General features: G+C 37.1%; 1 protein-coding gene across 1 annotated transcript in view; it reads right to left on the bottom strand.

Annotated features, from left to right (window-relative positions):
- The window catches only part of LOC126184984 (uncharacterized), a 230277-nt gene that overhangs the window by 82858 nt on the left and 123750 nt on the right, over positions 1 to 23669 (bottom strand). The window contains exons 5-6 of the mRNA XM_049927688.1: positions 964 to 4437; positions 462 to 725 (exon numbers count right to left, since the gene is read on the bottom strand). Coding sequence (XP_049783645.1) covers positions 462 to 725; positions 964 to 4437 — 3738 coding nt within the window. The remainder of the gene's footprint in view (positions 1 to 461; positions 726 to 963; positions 4438 to 23669) is intronic.

Genomic DNA, 23669 nt, shown 5'->3' with positions numbered 1-23669 from the left:
CTTGGTAAAGTGGTATCTGCTGATCAATATCTTCATTGTATGAGTTAACATGTCCAAACAAGAGAAAGTAAACTTCATCACTCATAACGTTAAGCACATTAATGTGTCCACCATCATCACTTCTTTTATTTACAAATCTGCTCACCTATATCTAATTACAAAATAATATCTCAATGCTAATGGATGGGAAAATATTAATATGATGATTGGAAACTTCTACCAGCTTCACCTGCTATCACATTACCTCCAAACATGTCATGACTACATGTGCATGTCTACTGTGACCTAAATGAGGACCAGATTTCCTTAACGTTAAAAAACAGTTTCCTTTTCTGCACTGGTTTCTGCCAGAACCTTAACATGGCTTCTGGGAAGCAAGATACATCAATTTTTCTCTCATAGATATTTGCAAAATAACATGCTGCTATATTACATTTTGTTAAGAAATTTTTTTCAACAACCTGTTTCTGAAATTCTGCTGCAGTAAAACTATAATGGTGTGGGCTATGAGGTGCACTGACACTACTGTTTCTCTGCCTGGACAATTGTGAATTGTGTCCCAGCACCAGTGGTTTCTTGTACTCCACCATGCTGTTTTTCATTAACTGTAGCTCTGACTTGAGTCTCCGGATGCACACTGCATGCTTCCTCACTTTCTCTCTTTCAGTCTGGAGCTCACTTTGCAAATGACTGTTACTTCCTGTTGATGCATTTTTTGATGCATTCTAAAATAACATAATGAGAAATGGTAGCACTTTTAATAAACCACATATGCAGTGAAAATATATTTTAGATATCACTCAATAAAATTTCTCTAGCATCTAGTGGTGAACACAAGGGACAGTTTTCCTTCAGTTTTTGAGACAAATTTATATTTTACAGAAGGAAACTGTATGTAAGAAATAATTATTCATAATGCCCATATCATATTGCCAGTTCAACTTAAACAACAGAAATACTTACCTTATTACATTTCATTTTGTTTCCAAGGTTGCTGTCTTTTGTGTACTCTGAGATATTCCTTTCACTAAAGGTTTTGTTCAGTTTTAACAAACAGTTTTGATTATCTGTTTTGGAGCATTGATTATTAACATTGACTGAATTTGTACTTGATCGGCGTCCAAATGGTTTAATGTAAGTGGGAATCCGGCTCTGTCTTCCAGAATACATGTCTCTTTTTGAATTCATGTGACACTGTTTTCCTTTAGATACAGAAGATGAGGAACAAGTCTCTGAACTAGAATAATTAAATGATGCTTTCTCCTTCATCTCAGCCTGGTGGTGCTCTTTAAGATAACATTTCTGATAAGGCTTGGTGAAATCTTCGGAAATTGTTGTGAATTTTGACATGTAGTTTCCCTTTTCTAGGGTTTTATTGTTTGAAGAAGTACCCCTTCTTACTTTGGTAGTATGAAACTTAAAATTTTCATTTTTTTCACATGATTCTTCTGTTTCTGTGTCTTCATGACAGAGAGTAGAATCTGAACTTGGACTATCCAGAGACCCACACTCATTTTCCTGTCCTTCTACAGGATTTTTTTGTTTAAAGTTACAATTTTTTGGTGGATATTCTGATTCTGTATCTGAACTACCACCTGTTGTGGATGTTTCCAATGAATCACTTCCATCAACACCCATTTTTGAAAACTTATGATAGAAATGTACATTTCTTTTTCCAGCTTCACGATCAGGATAAAATTTTGGGTTTCTGGAGGAAGCTATTCCCTGCTGTTTACCAACAGCTTTACTATAACTACCTGATTTGTTGTAAACAGTCATTTCAGCTGTTATGCCACTTTCAGTTTTTGAATTTTTTGTGCCATTAACAACTTTCTTCCTCGCACATTTACTACCATTGGCAGTAGCTGAAAAGCCAAGACATTTGTTTCCAGTATTTAAGCTACTCTGACTAGCTTTATCACCACAAATACCATCTGCTCCACTTTTAAAGCCTCTGTAGTAAGAAGTGCTAGCTATGGTATTTTGGTTACTGTTACAATCATTTTCTGATATCCCAAGTCGAACAGTGTTGTATCCTTTAGGATTTTGAGAAGTTTTAAAAAGATCATTCTCCACAATATCACTACACTCAGAAGTATCATAATATGACATATTGTGGTTTCTTGTTGCATTTATGTTTGTTTCAGGGTAAGAGTGGTCTTGAGCAAACAGCTGAGAATTGCAGTGACTAGCTGAAGCTTTACATATCTGTTCATTTTGGGTACAAAACTGTGGTTCATTGTTTTCAGTCCCATTTTTATTTGAATGTTTACAGCTGACTTTATTTAGATTTATAGTTCCTGTAAATTTACATGTGGGGCTTGCATTTATCTCTGCTTCTACTGCATTATTTGAAGTAGAGATGCTGTCTGATTTTTCATCATCACTTCCTTCATGTTTTGCTTGTACTGGAAAATCACTATAATGATATTTCACTGCATCATTAAGGTTCACAGTTTCTCTACCTTTAGATGTGGAGCTTGCATTTATCTTTGAATCTATTGTCTTCTTTGAAGAAGAGACACTGTTTGATTGTTCATCATCACTTTCTTCATGTTTTGTGTGTACTGGTAAATCATTATAATGACATTTTACTGTATCATGAAAGTTCGCAGTTCCTATATCTTTACATGTAAGGCTTGCATCTGTCTCTGAATCTATCACCTTCTTCAAAGAACAGATGTTTGATTGTTCATTATCACTTTCTTCATGTTTTGCTTGTACAAGTAAATCATTACAATGATATTTTACCACATTGTTGAGGTTTGATAATTGTGTACAATCAGAACCATCTACTATTATCTTATTACTTTTGTTGAAAATATTATTTCCAGTTTCAATTTGCTTTGAACTACTAACTGCAACAAACATTTCTTCACCAATATCTGATATCTGTTGCTCATGTAATTTCATGTTTCCACAATCTTTCACTTCAAATGATTGAGAATAATTGCACCTTTTGGTGCATTCTTCAGGCATGACACCATCAATAGTATTCTCCCTGCTGATTAAATCTGGAGCAACTTTACTTATCTGTGTTTCAGAGTGTACTTCAGCTGTAGCTACTTCGCAGACTGTGGGTTTGAGCACAGTCTGCTGAACCATTTCTGGTTTGTGAGCATTATTCTCGTTATGACATCCTTCTGAGTGTTGCAGGGGTATATCATTCCCAATATCCGTTATGATGGAGGATTCAGGTGCAACACATTTATCATGTGATACAAGAGGCTTTTTCTGTAGATCTGGTGCATCAGTTAAAATATGCAGTGAAAAAGATGTTCTTACATTTTCAGAAGATGACAAGTCTCCATCAGATTCAACATCTTTATCAGATTTTAAATCCTTGGTTGGAAATGTAACATTTTGCAGTTTCTCTTTTTCATTTAGGTCTGTTATCAAGGGTTGCGTACATTTTTGTAACATCATCTCTTTTAATTCTTTCTCTAGCTCTTCAAATTCAAATTTTGCCTTTTGAAGTTCACATCTTAAACTAGCATTCTCTGCAATTATATCATTTAAAGATTTTTCTTCGTTAGTGATTGGTGAATATTGTGATGCTGAGTCTATATTATATTCTGGTAATTGTCTCGTAAGTAGCTGTTTTGTAACTGCCAGTTGTGTTTTTAAATGCAGATTTTCTTTGAAAATGTTCAAAAGCACATCACTAGGCACACATCGTGGTTCATTTCCATCCATTTCCCTTGAACAGACAATGTTTTCCATATCTCCTTCCTTTACACAGTCATTTGTAATGATAGAAATATTTTTAGGAAATTCATTTTGAGACATGACAGTTTCTGCAACAGTGAAATTCCTTTCTGGACTGACCTTAATATCTTTGTCAAATTCATGTGCAGACTGGTCAGAACATACTTGTATTTCTAAGGAATTGCATGATTCTTTTAAAGAATATTTTTCTTTTATACCAAGATCATGAACAAATAAATTCAACAGATTTTCATTGTTCATGTGCAGCAGGTCAATAACACACTCCACTTGTAGACAGAGAGCACTACTTTTTTCTTTAAGACTTTCAAGATTTGAGATAAGCTCTGGTAAAGAGTTGCTCAGTTCATCAGACTGAATTAATTTTTGAAGTATGTTATATATTTCTGAGTCATGAATTTCTGTGAGCTCCTTCAGTTCTATAAGATGTGCTACAAACTCATTCTTTAGAGTTTCAGTATTTTGTTGGGCCTGCAATTCTCTGTCTCCCAAATCACTTCTTTCAAAAATCAAATCCTCTTTCCTGTCAAACACATTTTTACCATCAAAACATATTTTTTCATTTTCTTTTGAGCATCTTTCTTCAGTATCCACAGTCAAGTCTTCCACACAGTCTTTTATATCCCTAAATATTGGACTGTATTTTGAGATAATGGCTTCCACATTTCCACAAGATGAAATGAGTGTATGTACAGCTCTTTTCAGATCTCCCTGAAAAAGAAAAGTATGACTATTAATGGAAAATAATTCTATATTGTGACTACAAACTCAATATTAAGACCAAATGATATGTTACTAAAATCAAAGGATTTCATTTCTTTCCCTAGCCACAAATACATATTGCATATTTTATAAGCCAACTGCTGTTCTGATGGAGTGCCACACTTAAACAGTGATTCCAGAAACAGCCATTAGTCAACAATAGCTGTCACTTAAATGGGTATTTATACTATAAGGAGTAAACCAAACCATGCACTATAAAGAAGAGATACAGAGTGACAATAAGACACATAAGTAAGATTGAAATTGTTGCTAAGCTTTCAGACAAAGTCCTCACTTTGAGATAACGGACTAACAGAAAACACACACATAAACAGGAATGGCTATATATTCATGGTACTGCAACCTGACTCAGTGATGAGTTGTATAAGGTGGAGTAGGTGAGTTGAAAAATGAGAGAAGAAAAAGAGGCTGATAGATGGGGAGGAAAGAGAACAAGCAAATAGGAACAAGATATGAATGTCACACAGACAAGCCCACTGCAGTAGGAGCTGGTGTGGTTGGTGGATGGGATGAAGAGAGGGGGTGGGGGGATGGGGGTGGAGAATGAAATAGAAATTATGGATATCATGGAGAGAACAGTGTGGATATAGGTTAATGGAGTGAAGTGGGAGGCTTGGGAACAGAAGTGGAGGCCAGTGTTGGATAAGTGACAGTGAAGACTGAGGCCATGAGGTTTGTGGGGCCAAAGGATGTGTTCCAATATACATCATTTAGAGAAATTGGTATTGGTGTGGTGGATACACTTGGCATGGATTATGAAGCAGCCACCGGAGTTGGACATGTTGCGTCCTTGGCCACAGTTCAGTGATGGTCATTCATTTAAGTGGGCTGCTGGTTATGGTCATGGCTACATAAAAGACTCTGTAGAAGTTACAGTAGAATTGGGATATGACATGACTGCTTTCAAGAGTAGCCCTTCCTCAGACAGTATAGAATAGGCTTTCAATGGGAATGGAAGAGATTTAGCTGGGTGGATGCACAGCAAAGATATTGCACCAGAGTCTTTCAAGGGACACAACTAATACGGCAAGGGGTTGAGTGCCAGTGTGGCATAAGTATGGATTAGGATGTTTCATAGATTTGGTGGGCAAATATGGTGCCCCAACTCAATAATGTTCTAAAGCTCATTGTTTAATTACAGCTCAAAAATTATTGTTTCAGTAACACACTTCTCACAATTCATCATAAAGTCTTTCATATATAATAAAGTCGATGTTCATTAACTTTTCTTCTGCTGGAATTCGTCAACTTCCCTTTTGATGGCATTTGTTCAATAATGAGTTCACTGATGATGAAAACTAAGTTTTTCCAATAATTTTATAGGCTTATTTTGCCCAAAGAAGGTATAAATCTAACCATTACAACCATTTACAGCATAGAAGTCACCTCTGAATTCTACAGAAAACAAATATCACAACTGTTGTCATCTCTTTTACTGTAAAAAAGGAATATCTTTGTGTACAGCCATTCTTTAGTATATTTAAATTTTTTAACATGTAGAAACATTGAAAATATTAAGATATGAAGAAAAATACAATGTAATGTGTAAGTTTCTGTTTTTATAATGTTTACTGAGATTATACAAGTCATGGAATAGTGATATCCAAATATAGATGGTGGTATTATTGCATTCACAAGGTATAAATGGTCAGTGCATTGGAGGAGCTGTCATTTGGACTCAAGTGATACAGATGAGAAGGTTTCTGGCACAAATATAGCCCATGATGAGATTTAACAGACTTTGAACATGGAATGGCAGTTGGAGCTATAAGCACGGGACATTAGTTTTGGAAATCATTAGGGAGTTCAGTATTCTGAAATTTCACAGTGTCAAGAGTATGCCGAAAATACCAAAATGCAGGCATTACCTCTGACTATGGACAACACAGTGGCTGATGGCCTTCACTTAATGACCGAGTGCAGCAGCATTTGCATAGAATTGACAGTGCTAACACACAAGCAACACTGCATGAAATAACCACAGAAATCAATGTGGGTCATAAAACATATCTGTTAGGACAGTCTGGCAAAATTTGGCATAAATGGACTGGGGCAACAGACGAGTGATGTGAGTGCCTTTGCTAAAAGCATGACATTGCCTGCAGAGCACCTCTCCTGGGCTCGTGGCCAAATCATTTGGACCCTAGACAACTGGTTAGATGAGTCCTAACTGAAATTGGTAAGAGCTGATGGTAGAATTCGAGTGTGGTGCAGACCCCACAAAGCCATGGGCCTAGGTTGTCAGTTAACACTGTGCAAACTGGTGGTGACTCCACAATAGTGTTGGCTAGGTTTACATGGAATGAAGTAGGTCCTCTAGTCCAACTGAACCGATCATTGACTGGAAATGGTTATGTTTGGCTACTTGGAGACCATTTGCAGCCATTCATGGACTTCATGTTCCCAAAAAAGATGGAATTTTTATGGATAACAATGCACTACATCATGATCCACAATCATTCGTGATTGATTTGAAGAACAATGTGGACAATTTGAGCAAGTGATCTGGCTACCCAGAGTGCCCAACATGAATCCCATCAAACATTTATGAGGCATAATTGAGAGGTCAGTTCATGTGCAAAATCCTGCACTGCCAATATTTTTGCAGGGGACTTCCAACAACTTGTTGAATCCCTGCCATGTTGCGTTGCTGCAGTACGTCTGGCAAAAGGAGGTCCAACACTATATTAGGAGGTATCCCATGAGCTTTGTTACCTCAGTGTATATTACCCATACTGCAAGTCTGCCCAACCACTCACACTAGATACAAGTTATCTTTGACATGGTTTTATTTTAGGCACATTTATTCCATTATCAGATTAAAAAAATTATTTGTTTCATAGGGCCAGTAGGAACTGTCGTGTTCACATCTGCATCTACACCTACACCCATGTTCTGAAAACTAGTATAAATTACATGGAAGATGGAATGTCCCTTGTAACTCTTATTACGGTTTTTTCTCTTTCAATCCATGTGTGGAGAATGGTGAGAATGACTGTTTAAATGTTGCTGTGCATGCTGTAATTAATCTATTCTTGTTCTCATGATACCTATACGAGTGATAGTTTGGGGATTGTAGTATATTCCTAGAGTCATAATTTAAAGCTGGGTCTTGAAACCTTGTAAGTAGCTTTTTCAAGTTAATTTACATCTGTCTTCAAGAGTCTGCCAGTTGAGATATTTCAATATCTCTGTGACACACTCCTTCAGGTGAAAGAAACATGTGAAATTTGTGCTACCCTCCTCTGTATACATTCAATATCCCCTGTTAGTTCTGTTTGGTAGAGGTCCCGCACAGCTGAGCAATATACTAGGAAGAGACGGGTCATACAAGTGATTTGTAAGCAATGTCCTTTGTCGACTGATGCATTTCCCTAGTATTCTATCAATACACCAAAGTCTGCAAGTGTCTTTACCCATGACTGAGCCTGAGTGATTGTCCATTTAATGCCCCTACAAAGTATTACACCCAGGTATTTGTATGAGTTTACCAATTCCAATTGTGACTCACTGATATTATGGTCATAAGTTACTATGCTTTTTCTTTTTGTGAAGTACACAATTTTACATTTTGAAATGTGTAAAGCAAGTTGCCAATCTTTGCACCACTCTGAAATCTTACTACTATCTGGCTGAATATTTCTGCAGATTCTTTCATACTGTACTTCATTATAGATCACTACATCATCTGTGAACAGTCCAAGGTTACTATTAATACTGGCCACAAGGTCATCATTATACAACATGAACAGAAAGGAACCCAACATACTTCCCTTGAAGTTACTTCTACATATGTCAATGAGTCTCCATCCAAGATAATCCATGATTCTGCTCCATCTCTAATGACCTAAATGTTTATGGGATGTTAGACGCTCATCTTCCTTTCCTTTTCCACTCAAGATAACTTGCTGCATCTTCCTTACTAAAAAAATCCTCAATCCAACTGCAAATCTTACTTGATACTCCATACAATCACACCTTTGATAATAAGTGTAGATGTGGTACTGAGTCAAGAGCTTTTTGAAAAATCAAGAAATACTAAATTGACATGACTGCTTTTAAGTATGTCACATGAGAAAAACGTGAGTGAGTTTTCCATGATCAATTTTTTTTCAAAATCTGTTCTGTTTGATATGGAGGTAATTCTGTTCAAGATACCTCATTGTGTATGAGTTTGGTAAACATTCCAAGGTTCTACAATTAATGGATATCAACGATATTGCATGGTAGTTTTATGGCTCACTTCTGCTACTCATTCTGTACACAGGTGTGAATGTGTCAGTGCAATGGTAAGGCAGAGGTCTTAGAGAATGGGCCAAGTGTTTTCTCTACCAGCGGGCCATGGAAATTTTGTCAGAAATGTAACTAGAAGCAGCACATTGGCACAACAAATCAGTCACTATCTCGCATAAATAGCTGTGAGCTTTTAGCAGAGATATTCACAGCCCGGCAGATATATGACAATGAGGGGGCTATGCCAGGCATCACCATGCCATGGGTCCACAAGCAGCCATCATGAGCCCTCCTTCCAGCACTTTGTCTCTCTAGACTGATAGGCCACCCCCACACTTACTCCAGCAACACCTCGACTCCTACCCAGGGGGCAGTGGATTGTGACCAGGGTGGTACAGCTGTTCTCCCTTCTATGCAACCACTTCTAGGGTCAGAACTTCCCAACATGAGGCTGGCATACTCTTCATGTGTCCTGGTCATTTTCTGCACTACTAACACTACTCGCACACAGCATGGCATGCTGAACTGAGTGTGTGCTGACAACCAGTCGCAAACATCAGCATTCAGGGGCTCATATGTCAGGGCATAATAGCTGGGCACTAGCAGTGATCGTGCCACAAGTGTCTACTGTGCCATGCATCGCAAGGGGGTTATGTCACCACACTGTCACATCACAGAGTAGCAGCATGGGTTGTAACAAAGTGACTGATTTGTTAATGTTGTTTTACTAAGCTGTTACTGGTCTGTATCCTTGACATGAGCAAGCCACTGCCACCCACTCCTGCACAGAAGTGTGCCCATCAGCCCTGGTTCAACTTCAATTGGTGTCAAAAGTGCCGAAGTCAACTTCAGCGAATGTCAGATGGTTCAGCCTCCATGCAGCACAGCATCATGACTGCAGCTTACAGTGTCATTGGAAACTATTGATTCTACTTGCATGTGTGGAAGAGTTGAGTTCTATGTGGGAGACATATCAGAACTTGAAAGTTACATTAGTCAAGGTAGTGGAGCTGGTTGACATGTCGCAATTTCTGGAATCTACAGGGAGCACTATTTGCATCCAATAACATGTTTTCAATGCAACAAGCTATGGCATAGTGCCTCATGTGCACAAGTAGTATTGGTAGAATGCTGTATGTACTGCCATTATGCCCATACTGCTAGCGAGTACACCAAACATACATGGTTGATAATAAGGTGTAGAATGTAAGTTGATAGTAATTCTAAGTGAGTGAATTGTTGTGGATGAAAATTGTGTTGAACTAGTTTGTAAATGTGAGTTAAAGGCTTCACTGCAGGTGTTACTAGATAAGGTAATGTGGTTAACAGTTGGTAAAATGGAGTTACTAAAGCAAACTGCAATTAAAGATGAACAGCTACGACCATTCTGGCTGTCTTAGGCCCAAAGTACATCCAGCTGCCACCAGTTTAGTCACTTCCTTTTCTAATAGGTCAGGTGAAGGTATGATGTCTTTCTTGGAGGATCTGAGAATGTCAGCGTGGGTGGGTGGTTGGTCAAATAATCAGTTGTTACAGATGATGAAGTTATAGTTGGCAGGAGAGGCAAAACCATTTGTTAGGCCTATGGAAGCATTGAAAAATATAACAATATTTGAGCAATTGCAGTAAAGCATCCTACAGCATTATAGGAAACAAAACAGTGTGAGGTTTTTTGGGAGCAATTAAGTGGAATCACAAAAACATGTGGAGAAACAGTGGAAGAATTTGCAGACAGGACACATAAAATTAATGCACAAATATATGAGTTAGTGGAGAGTGACGAAATGAATAAGACTGTACAGCTGGAAGCTGAGCATAGGGCACTTGACACCTTCCTGAAAGACCTGTCACCCAATATGCCAAGAGAGTTTCATACAGGTATCCTGAATGATGTGTATTCTTCTGTCAGGTCACCAACATAATTTGAGAAGATTGATATGACAACAGGGTACAGGATAATTGTGTTGTTTTCCACTAATGTGAAATTCTGTATGTGTGGATGAACGAGGCATGTCCAGAGGCAATATTGACAGCCTCAGTGAGATGGAAAGGATGGATACCACCAACGGAATGGCAGTAGCAATAATAAAGGTAGAAAAATGGGAAATGAACAAACATTAAATACAAAAGGGAAACCCAAGTCTGCCAAGCAGCATTTCCATTAAATTTTGATGCAGGGAATATGAATGCAGAGGTGGAGAGTGCTATAGTAGGAATTGTGAAGGGCAGGAAACTTAGGTTTCTATTGGACATGGGTGCATGTGTCAGTGGCACTAGGGTACTGTGGGTTGGAAGCAATTAAACTTACCACACTATAAGTTGTTTGGGGTGGGAGACAGTGATGTGAGGTCAGGATCAGTAGAATTAGGTTTTCAGGTTGCAGCAATTTCATTTGAGTAATGTGTGGGAATGGTGCCTCATGTAAAGTACCATTACTGTATGATGCTGGGGTTAGACTTTTTGTATGAACATGATGCAAAACCTGACCTTTAGGGATGTGTGGTGGAACTAAATGGGACAATCTTCCAACTAGGGAAGGTGTTGCCAGTGTAGTACTGTCGAAAGGTGTATCTTTCTTTAGGGACAAACCAGTTAAATGGCGAAAACACTAATGCTTGACTCATGTGATATTGTGTTGGAGGGCACTGGAAAGTTGTTTTTGGTAATATAAAACTGGAGTTGCCTGCAGATATGTTGTATATAATAGAGCCACCAAAGGAGTATGATGTATTGGATACACCACATTATTGTCAGGAGGAGCTTTGTAGTCATAGGAGAGAGATGATGGGAAAGTGGTAACAGTGAATCTGGATTATTTCTTGTACCAATGAAGTAAGACTAAGGAAGCAACTGTTAGCAGCAAATCTGGATATCCTGGAGGAGGATGACTGGGACACATCTCATGTGAACTGTGGTCAGTGACAGGCTGCTGCAAAAACTGCACTATGTAAAAATGTGGAGCATCTAGAGGGGACAGAGAGGGTAGAAATGAAAAAAATTAGTATTGGAGCTCAAGGACTTGTTTTATCCTCAGGGTCCATTGCCAGTGACACATGTGATGCAATACCAAATTCCAAAAGGAAATGAAGCACTGAATTACCATGAACCATATTGTGTGCCTCAATATTTACTGCCAATTATGGAGGATTTCATTAACCAACAATTAACTGGAAATAATAGAGGAAAGTGATAGTTCATGGGGGCTACCATCATAGTCATGCCCAAAAAATTGCCAGGTAGTTCCAAGAAATGTATGTTCTGTTGTGATTATCACCATATTAATAGTAAGATGGTAATCAACACATACCCCACATGCAATATCATAGAGACTATTGATAACTTAGGACAGTGCTGGTATTTTTCCTATATTATTAAGGAGTGAGTACTGATTGTTAAAGGTGTTTCCAGAGAACCGACAGAAGGCAGCATTCTCAGTTCCCTGGGGTCATCATCAACACCAAAGGATGCCATTCAGATTAAATAATGCATAAGCAACATTTCAGAGCTTGTTGGATGGCATCACAAAGGGTTTTAAACCTTGGAAATTTTGGTTTACCTTGATGATGTAATTGTGTTTTCAAGGAATATGGAGGAACATTTGTAATGGTTAAGACAGGTTTTTGAAAGGTTGCAGGCCACACATCTGACACTGAGTGTGGAGAAGTGTCATTTTGCCTTAGAGAAAGTGATTACTTGAGGCATATAATTAGTATGGAAGGGCTTAAGACAGACCCAATACCAATATAAGCAGCACAGGATTTTACAGTTCCTAAGTCAAGCAAAGTGCTACAGTCATTTTTTGGGTTCTCAAATTACTATAGGAAATTTGTGAAGGGGTTCACAGATGTGGCGCAACTGCTCGTGCAACTATTGAAAAACGGCATGAAGTTTGAGTGGATGGAGAAATGTCAAGCCACATGTGAGGGATTGAAGGAAGCTTTGACATCAAGCCCAATTTTGATTTTCCCAGACTATCAGAAGGAATCTGTACTGTCATGTTATGTGCTCATTCATGCATTAGGGCACATTTTGCATAAGGAGATGTATGGTGAAGAACATTCTGTTTCTTATGCTTCATAACTAGTTAATATGGTGGAGAAGAACTATTCCAGCACCAAAAAGAAAATTCTCTGCTTCATATATGGAAATATGTATTTTTGGTGCTAAAAAAATTCATGGAAATAACTGATCATGCTGCTTTAAATGTGGTTATTAGGTTTTGGAGACCCTTATAGCTGGCTAACAAGGTAGGCTTTAATACTGAGGGAGTTTGATTATGAAGTGGTACATAAGCCAGAAAAGAAGCATAGAAATGCAGGTGGACTGAGCAGAGAGGTACTGGTAGCACAGGTACTGGGTAATGGCTTTGCTGAGGGGCAAGCAGCACAAACTGCTTATGCGAACTGCAAGATCTACATAACACAGGTGTAGTTCAGTATATGTCACAGCCTGTTATCTAAGTTAACTGTATTGGGACCACATATGGTAATACTAGCTAAGCTAAGCTCAATGGGAAAGTGCTGAAGCAAGCATATGATCACATGCTATATGGGCATGGAGGTTGTAGGATGATGAACCGAAGGGTAGCAGAAAGGTATTCATGGAAGGGGAGGAATGGAGACATAGACCAATACATGAGGAGTCATATACAATGTTTACAATTATTGGACAAGAAGATGTGCTGGATGAAAGAATACTCATAAGTACTGTGGTGGGTTGTTAGATTTTCATCTGGAGGAAGACGAGTGGATACTACAACACAAACAAAATATTAGATCACTTTATTATAACTTGAAAAAGATGAAGTACTTGACTTTGGAACAATATATATCCACAGGACTGTCTAAGTATATATGTTACTGTCACTGAACACTAAAGTATCTTCTCTCAATGTAGTACTGACTATAAATTTTGTTACATACTTCTGTCTAATACAATTCTTATGCTGTTGGCTCTGTAGTGAGATAATGCTGTCATCTTCGGTCATGATGTGACTTTGACAGTATGTTATTTGAGATAAGATGGTTATAAAGCCGATTGTACATTACTTTTTCTAAAATTTTCGAGAATGCTGGCAAAAGTGAAATTGGACAGATATTTCATGCTATTTCTTTATCTCCCTATCTCTAATTTACTTCAGAGAGTGATGTGATTCACACAGTCAAAGGCTTTTGACAGGTCACAGAAAATGCCAATAGCCTCTAATCTGTTTTCTAATGAATTAAGTACATTCTCACTATATGTGTAAATAGCCTTCTATAAATTGGAAGCCTTAAGGAACACAAACTGTGACTTATAAATATATTATTTGCAGTCAGATTCTTAAGCAGATGCTTGAACACAACCTCTTCAAATATGTTTGAGAAGTTGTCAAAAATGAAATTGTTCAATACTTTGATGGTATGTCTTTATCCCCCTTCTTGTAAAGAGGCTTAACTTCCGCACATCTTAGCCAGTCTGGAAATGTTCTGCTTATAAGAGATTGATAATACGAATCACTTAAGATAGAACTCAACTCACATGAGCACCCTTTGAATAACTTTGTTGGCATCACTAGAACACTTTGATTTTAAGGATTTTATGATGGATGCTACTTTTTTGGGTGATGTGTGTGTCATTTCCATTTTACTCAAGTTATTTACAAAGACTGGTCTCAGATATTCCATTCCACTGTTTACTGAACCTGATAACCCCAAATGTCAGTAACAGAAACAAATTACTTTTTAAGAGGCTTGCAACACTACACACACTTGTTACCAATGTCTCATTTATTTTTAGAGCTACCTGTTCCTCTTCTTTTCGGCACCACCTGTCTCTGTCATCACTATACCTCATATAGTGTTTACTTTGTTGCCTGATGCAATTATCTTTTTCTCATAATAAAGCTGCTTAGATTTCTGGATTACTTGCTTCAATAATTTGCAGTATTCTTTGTAATGCACTACAATCCTATGATCACAGCAGTTCCTAGATAGTAAATACAGTCTCCTTTTTGTCCCACATAATATCTTTATTCCTTGTGTAATCCATGGTTTATTTTTAGACTTCTGTTTTATTTGAGTTACCTTTAGGGGAAAACAATTTTCAAATGAGGAAGTAACTTTATTAATAAATGCTTTGTATTTTCCATTTGAGTCAGAAGTATTGTAAACATCTATCCAGTTCATGTCTTTGAGCAATCTTCTAATGGATTTAATCATTTTTTTATTGTGGCAAGCTTCATGCTAAACATTGATTGGTAACAGAGGTTGCTTAAGGTGAAAGACTAGATTGGATGGAATCATTGGTATATGGAGCATGAGAGACCTCTACTGCTGCTGCGTCTGTGATGCTAGTAGCCATGAGGAGAGTTTTTTTCCTTTTCTTTCCTTTTTTCCCCTTTTTTTTCATAGTTTTAATCAACAGATAGCTAGGATTTTAAAGTTTCAGATAACTGGGATTCCATAGCAGTATTCTACTCATAAGCCAATAAGCTATTAATACAACTTCCTGTTTTCTTTGAAAACTGACTGTGAGGGAGAAAACAAAATACCACATAGCTGTGTCTACAATTTTTGTTTAAAATTATGTAAAGGAGAAAGAATATATATGGGAGGAGAAAATAGTCTAATGGCCTTGATGTCCCACCATTTTAGTTAAAATTAACATCAATAAAGAAAACAAAACTGCACATTCTCACTGCAGAGCATTTAAGAAAGTACCAAATAAAAATTACGAGTAAACAGGTCTAGAACTTTCGAGATTTTCTTACAATTTTTCCCCTTTATATATTATGTTTATATACCATATATATTAAAGATATATCACTTACGTCCAACCTGAACTTCTAGTAGACAAGTAAATCAATCAAGACCTTTTCCAGATATTTGGTAACAATATTAAAAAACAATGTTTGCCAATGTCCATCCTTGTTAATTAGCTAATGAGTGCATTACATAAAAATATGAAGTAAATCAGAGAAGAACTTTTTGAGAATTCTGCTAATGATGTTTTGTCTTTTAAATAAGTAACCTATGTCTGTCCAAACTTTTATTAGAATATTGCATAAAACTTTGAGATAAATCAGTCACAAACATTTTAAAGATTTTGGTAATGATGTTAAACAATGAATTGTCTTTATATAGTTGCATAGATTTTACATATCTATTAATATTCATATACAGTGTGTTTCAGATAAAGTAAAAATAATATGTGACAGGAATATTTATTGAGATATATCCATGTAAGAAATGTTACACTTTCTATTGGTTTATAAAAATAGGTTATTAGGTTATTTTCCAGAGAGTTACAATGACAAAATACATTTTTTTTTAAATAGAACATTAGTTGTATTCTGTCAGGTATCTGATTTATTTAAACCAGCTGTGTAAAAATCAGTTAAAATCACATTTCTATCACAGTTAGTTTGGGAGCCTGAAACCTTTAAAGTGTCAGGTGTGGATGCCACATGTTGGCTGTGTACAGATGGATGTTAAACTGGCTTAATGCTAATGTAAGTGAGGTGTTCTAATGTGTGCCCATGTTTCTGAATACACAACACAATGAACCTTCTAAACAACCTGAGGACAGGTTGTAACATTGGTGGTGTCATGGAGTGACAAGCTTCCTCTATGTGCTTTTAGATGTCATGTTCAGTTAGATTTCTGACTATTGCTTTATACTGCACCATGGTGACCCAGCCCATTCTGTGCATGATGTCATGCAAGAACTGAACAATAGATTCCCTGGAAGATAGCTGGGGTGCCAGGGTCCTCAGAAATGGCCCACACAATTGCCCAATTTAACACAATAAATTTATTTTGTGGGGATATCTATAGAATCATGTTTATGTCACTGAACCCACAAGCCCAGATGATTTCAAATGTCACATCAAGAAAGCTTCTCACTGCATGACAGCAGTGATATTACATCTCATCTGCTGGTCTTTTAGAAGCCATTAGCTTGATGGCCTATATGCAAAAAATGTAAATAAATAAATAAAAAAATAGACAATTCTACCATCAGAATATCAGTCTACACACAGCTAAGTATTCTATAAACCATGTTGCATCCACCCCTAATATTTTGAAGGCTTGTGGCTCCCATACTAAATGTGATAGAAATGTGATTCAGATTGATCTGCACACAGTTGGTTTAATTACATCAGCTACATGACAGAAAAAAACAATGTTCTACTTAAAACATTTTATCTCATTGCTTTAACTCTCTAGGAAATAATGCAATAAACTACATTCATAATCCCACAGAAAGTGTAATGTTTCTTACATAGACCTATCTCAATAAATATTCCATCACTTATTACTTTGTAAGTTAAAGAGGCATACACTTTATATGAAAGACCATGTATATCAATTAAATATGTAGCCTATGTCCGTACCAATGTTTATTAGAGTATCATGTAAAAATCTGAAATAAATTGGTCATGAACTTTTTGAGATTTTTATAGACCTTTTCCCCATCTGAACATTTATTGCAGTATCATGTACAAATCTGAAGTAACTTGGTCAACAAATTTTTGAGATATTTGCTAACAACATTAAACAACAACTTGTCTTCATGTAGTAGTATAGATATATAGGGTGTAACAGGGGTAAGTGAAAATATTTTCGTATGAGGTACATTAATATGTAAACACATCAGTATGTTGGTCAATTTTTCTCTGTATTGAATGGGCATCCTACAAACACTTCACAAAGATTACTATCTGACGTTTTCTGCATGATAATAACTGCACCACTAAGTGGACTATACCCGTCAGAATGGACTAACCATTTTGTGCCCATGCGTCCACACTTCAGTACCTGACCTGCTTCCTAGGGGAAAATAAGCTTTAATGGTCTGCACTTGCCACATGTACCTGGAGGTACCACCCAACCTAAAAACTTATAACATGTAATAGCCATAATTATTAGTCTGCAAATGATGTAAATACTGAGGTAATGTACTGAATAAACATGATGTTAGGTGGCTTTAGGGTATTGTGTATAGTTATTGGAAGGTAATATTTAGTTATGAGAGTGCATAGGGAGTAATTAAGGGTTTATTATCATTGCACATGTAAGAAAAATAACTGGTAACAGCAGACCTTTCCAAAGGGAGAGGGACAATGATTGTAGTCCCTGTTGTCAGGCTGCTGTACATCAGGGAGGATTCTAGTCATGGAAATGCTTCAAGTCTTTCCTGAAGGTGGATTGGGGACACTGCATGATCAGGAACTGGAGAGCATGGAAGAGTAGAGGAATGAGGTGAGGAGATAGGAGGATGTGTTTTCTGGACTGCAAGAGGCCAAAAGTAGAGGTGCACTCAGAGAAGTTGTTCAAGAGTATGAGAAAAAGTCAGTTTTTGTGATAATGGGGAAATGGCACAAGTTGATCAGATCATGGAAGAAGGAGCATTGGAAATTACTGTCCTGGGCATGTATTAAGCTCAGAAAAGAAAGGAGATGTAAATGTAAGGAGAGGTAAAGGAAAGCAAGATACTTGGGATAGCAGAACAATTGGAAGAAAAGGCAAAGGAAACTGACAGATTGGAAAATGAACAAAATGATTAATTGGTAGATCTTTTGGAGAAATATATCCAGGTTTTTGAAGAAAGGCCAGGAATTACGAGTATTAAGGGATTTACATGCCATTTGGAGGTGTTTCCTCATGAGATGTATTGTAATAAATCACACCCAATTCTGTGGAGACTGAACAACTCAGTAAGTGAAGAAATAAACAGGATGATAAACTGGGAGCTGATACAACAATCGGTCGGTCTGTATTGCAGTCCGCTGTTAGTTGTACCTAAACCAGGGGGAAAAGTAAGATTGGTGTTGGATGCAAGAGTCATCAGTGCAATTATTGTACCAGTGAGAACTCACCCAGAAAATATAGAAGAATTCATTCAGAAGTTTCATGGAACCAAGTACTTTACCAGTATTGAGCTAGAATTTTTCTATTGGCAGATCAAATTGGATGAGCAACCAAGACAATATACAGCCTTCATTTATGCTGGAAGTTGCCTTTCTGTTTGAATGTGAAAGCAGGAGTTATTTTTTAATGGCATTAGATGCAGTTTTAGGACCAGAACTACAAAGTCAGCTCACCCTGTTCATTGATGACATCTTAATTGCTACCGCAACATGGGAACAGCACATTTGCTTATTAGAGAGATTATTAGAAACTTTTAGGAGATCTGGAATAACCACAAACCTGCAAAAGTCTCACTTTGGGATAAAGAAGATAAAACTTTTGAGTCACTTAATAGATGACAAAAGAATTTTGCTAGACAGTGCAAGATAAGCACTATTAAGGATTTTCCTACACCTAGCAATAAGAAAGAACTTAAGACATTTTTGTGTTTAGCCTCATGTTTTTGGTGGTTCATACAGGACCAAGTCATGAATGCAAAGCCATTAGTAGATCTGTTAAGAAAGAATGTTTCCTGGCAATGGACAAATGACTGTCACTATGCATTTGAGAAAATCAAATATGCTCTAGTAAATGAAAAATTGTTGCATCATCCAGATATGGACTTAGATTTTTGCTTGATGACAGATTCTTAAAATGTTGGATTGGGATCTTGTCTTTTTCACATTGAGATAATTAACGGGCAACTCACATTCTGCCGAATAGCTTTTGCAAGTAGAGTTGAATTGTGACAGGGCATATACCACAACCGAGCTGGAAGCATTAGCTATAGTTTCAGCTTTCAAGAAGTTCCATTATTATTTATATGGGGCACATACAATAGTCTATTGTGATCACCAAGCACTCAGCTTCTTGCTATTGTGCAAGGTGCTCACAGCAAGATTATTATGGTGGGCAATGGTGTTACAGGAGTATTGATTTCATATACGATATATTAAAGGAAAGAACAATCAAATTTCAGACATCCTATCTAGAATACCAGAAGGATTAGATCAGGAAGAACAATTAGGTGAGCACAGAGAAGAATTTACTATCACGTTAATGAAAGAACCAATGCCAAGAAGGTATTATTTGGAATTATGCCAGGGGATAGAGAAATTACAGAAAAAGGATATACACTGGTGTTGTGTCCAACAGAAATTGGAACAACCTGAGTATGCCAACCTGAAAGACTGTTTTAAGGTAATAAATGGAATTTTATTCCATCAGAGGAATACAAAGGGAGATAATTTGTGTGTATATATTCCTGAAAGCCATGAAGTCAAGCTGATACAATATACACATCTGGCATGGGGCCACTTAGGAGTAATTAAGTGTGTCAATAAGTTATGAACATATTGCTACTTTCCTGCTTTGCAACAGAAAGTACAGGTCATTAGAATGTGTTCAATATGTCAAAAAACAAAACCTAATAATAAAGGTAGTAGGGCTTTCCTCTATTCTATATTACCGGAGAAACGACTAGCTTTGGTATCCACAGATGTCTGCGGCGCATTACCCAGAGTGCAAGGAGGATGTAGATACATTGTAGGCTTCTTGGAGTATTTACAAAACATGTGAAGTTATATCCAATGAAAACCACAATGAGTAAAACCATCTTAGGAAAATCACTGCTGGAATATATACTGCAAGTAGGGAAACCACAAGCTATTACATCAGATAATTGCAGTAATTTTACCTCATATACCTCGAGGAACACGTTGGAGCAAAATGGAATTAAACAAACACTAACATCAAGGTATAATCCACAAGTGAGCCAGATTGAGAGTGTTTTTTGCGAGCTAAGTCAGTTTATGAGAACATATTGTCTGAATAGTCAAACAAAATGGATAGAATATGTGCAAGAGCTCAAAGACATTATAAATAATTTACTGCATACCTCAATGGGTTTCACACCAGAGGAATTGATGTTTCAAAAGGAAGAAAGGAATGAGTGAGTGAACAGTCTACCAAAGGTGTCACATGATAAGCCCACTTGGGAAGAAAATATTAAGTTGGCTTTAGTGAACATGGCTGAAAAGGCCAAAAAGAGAAAGGTAAAATATCACAATAAGTTAAGGAAAGTACAAACTTTTTCTGTGGGGGATAGGGTGTTGTTGCGTACTCATCCTCAGGCATCTTTATTGGAGAAGAGGAACAAGAAATGGCAATTTTTATTTGTTGGACCATTTGAAATAATGAGGATTCCACATTGTGGGGCATATCTATTGGCCTACCCAGTGACAGAAAAGGTGAAGGGATTCTATCCTCACCATGATATTAAAAAGTACTATGCGAAGTGAAAATTATACTTAGTACAGTCTCTAGTAAAGATTGTATTCATTAAGGAGATTTTATTTCATTGAGTTTTTAGGTGTAGGTAGGTTTAATTAGATGAGTACGTGTATTGATGTTTGTTTTCAGCAGAACTACAGAAGGAGAGCTAATGATGATTGTATACATTTATGTGTATATGAATGACTTTTGTGTTTATTTCTATAATTAATTTCAATTTTGTATGTGTTCATGTACTAGATTATGTATAAAGAGTAATGTAGTTCATGAGTGATAGTGGAAGTAATTACTGGAAGCAAATATTTTGACGGGAAATGAGTCCAAGTAGCTCTACACAGTGAACTTCATGCACTAGTCTGAGAAGTATGCTAAGGCAGAGTAATTTTCTGGGGATACTAGACAACAAAGAGCAGGGGTGTGCATGTCATCTTGTGGTTGGCTTTACTACAGTTAGGTGGACCTTTGCTATATAACCAAATTTTCAGTGTCATGTGAAAGGTAAACCAACAGTGGCTGAGCTGAATTATGTTACATTCAGATGCTAGTGAGAAATTAACATCTATTAGTGGTCAAATGTTTGAATTTCTTGAGCAAAATGGACTTCCAGTGAAGCAAGCTAAGTAATATGACATTGAGAATAAGGGAATATATGACTGATTAAATTATGTATGAAGTTATCAAAATATAAGTGCAGTGTAATTGAGTGTGCCCACGGACGACCTGTGACTGTTGATAGGATACAACCAATGCACCATAATTAGGAACATTATGAGAATTCATATCATGTTGAGACTGATCCATGGTGTAATATGATGAAAATAGGATATAAAAACAGTGAGATTTAACAGAAGTGTTAGAAATGTGAAAGAATGGTGAAAAGTGAACAAAGAAAATCTCGATCTGAATCTATCATGCCAGTGCAGAAACATGTTAGCATGCCAATCTACTAACAATTTCAGGGCCAAGGAGAAAATCAGAGTAAGGGGTCAAAAGGCTCAGACTTGTCATTCCATTTCATGTCCACCACATCCCATTCCTGATTCTGATGTGAGCCCTCAACTAGCTGGTCCACAACGAGAGACAACCCGATCCCGATCCATCAACTATGCATCCCAATAGCAATTGTGGGGAGAGAGTCATCATTAGAGACCAGCCTGCCCTGCAGCACTCAAATTCCCTGCAAGGTTGACCAATGTCACTCAGCTTCTCTGCAATAACTAATTGTGAAAAAACTGAACAAGATGATTGTAATTTAAATTCACAAATTTCAGACAAGAATAATCGTTAATGTACCAAAATGTGAAAGGGAACTTGGAAACCAGGTTGGCTGACCTCACTCCCAGTTTTCCATGGTTTCCCAAGGAGGCTTTGCTTAGATGGGGAGGTCTGAAATCTAAAATGCCCATGGCCCTACCAATCGCCTACTGTCAATGGTGTTTGGTAAATGTAGTCCAACCTGAAGTAAGGATAGGAAAAATGTACTTGATAGCAGCCATTTATGAAATTAGGCTATCAGCTAGTACAGAGTGGGTTTGCAAAATGTTGTAAACAAAATTTTACTCCTGTGGGGGACCATATAATATCCCTTCGCCTGTACTAGCGGTTAGGAGTTGTGAATTGATCAGCTGATCGGTTCAATGACCTTCCTATTGTTATTTGTTTAAAGTTAATATATATTGCGAGGCAGCATGTTTCACCTGCGTGAGCAAAATATTTATTCCTTGACTTAGTGTTGCTCCATGGCGAGTGAAGGAATGTACAAAAATCAGTATGTGACCGGACTTCGCTGTGAGACAGGATAATGAGAGGACATGTATGAAATGTGTGCAATGAAACAGTCATTGTTTGCTGTCATATTGTATAATTAGTGTTTTTTGAGATTCACAAGTGATATGTAATGTTAATGTGGAGTTTAGTAACAGCCATAATATAGTCTGGTGCATTTCAAAGGTAATTTTGTGTATTTATATTTGATCAAAAGATTCTGTGATGAACTGTAATGTATGACAAGTCGGTATAGGACTTCGAATATTTGGTGGTCAATGTTTGATGTAGCACGTGCTTCAATAACATAGCCAAAAGCATAGAGAAAGTTTTCTCCGCTAAAATGAACTAATTTTACTTGCAGACACTCATCGAATGACCAAATGCGAATGGCCCCCCCAATTTGAGAAGATCCTATAGAAGTTTTCTTTCTCTTACATTTCAAGAATTTTACAGGTGAACATCGGAGTTGGCAGCTGCTTCTACACCACGAGAGTAACTTGTCTATGTGTATGGAATTACATATGATGTAGGAGTAGTTGATGCCGCTCTGGAAACTGATATTGTCCTTCACAGACATACAACCAGAGACACTACACACACTAGTTCAGTAACAATGAGTTTAATATTACCAGCTTACAAACTTTAATTTCTTCTTTTGAGCCATAATATTAAACCCTTCATGAACTGTTCTACTCAGTATATACCTATCCAATGCATTGTCAAATATTCTTTTAAATTTGAGCTACAGTTCTTCTACATGCTCCTGCCCTGAGCTAAAATTTCAAATTCCTCATTGAGATATGACACTAATGTTTCTTTCTCTAGTTTGCTCAACATATAAATTTTTCTATTTGTTTTAGCTGTCATTTGCACTTTGGTATTCATTGTTGTTATAACTGCCCATAGTCACTGATACCAGTTTCAATTTGAACATCCTCAAGGAGGCCAGGTATATTTGTTACCATTAAATCTAAC

Source organism: Schistocerca cancellata, chromosome 4 (assembly GCF_023864275.1).
Source record: "Schistocerca cancellata isolate TAMUIC-IGC-003103 chromosome 4, iqSchCanc2.1, whole genome shotgun sequence".
Taxonomy (NCBI): domain Eukaryota; kingdom Metazoa; phylum Arthropoda; class Insecta; order Orthoptera; family Acrididae; genus Schistocerca; species Schistocerca cancellata.
Note: the sequence above shows the minus strand (reverse complement) of the source record. Positions and strands in the feature narration are given on the sequence as shown.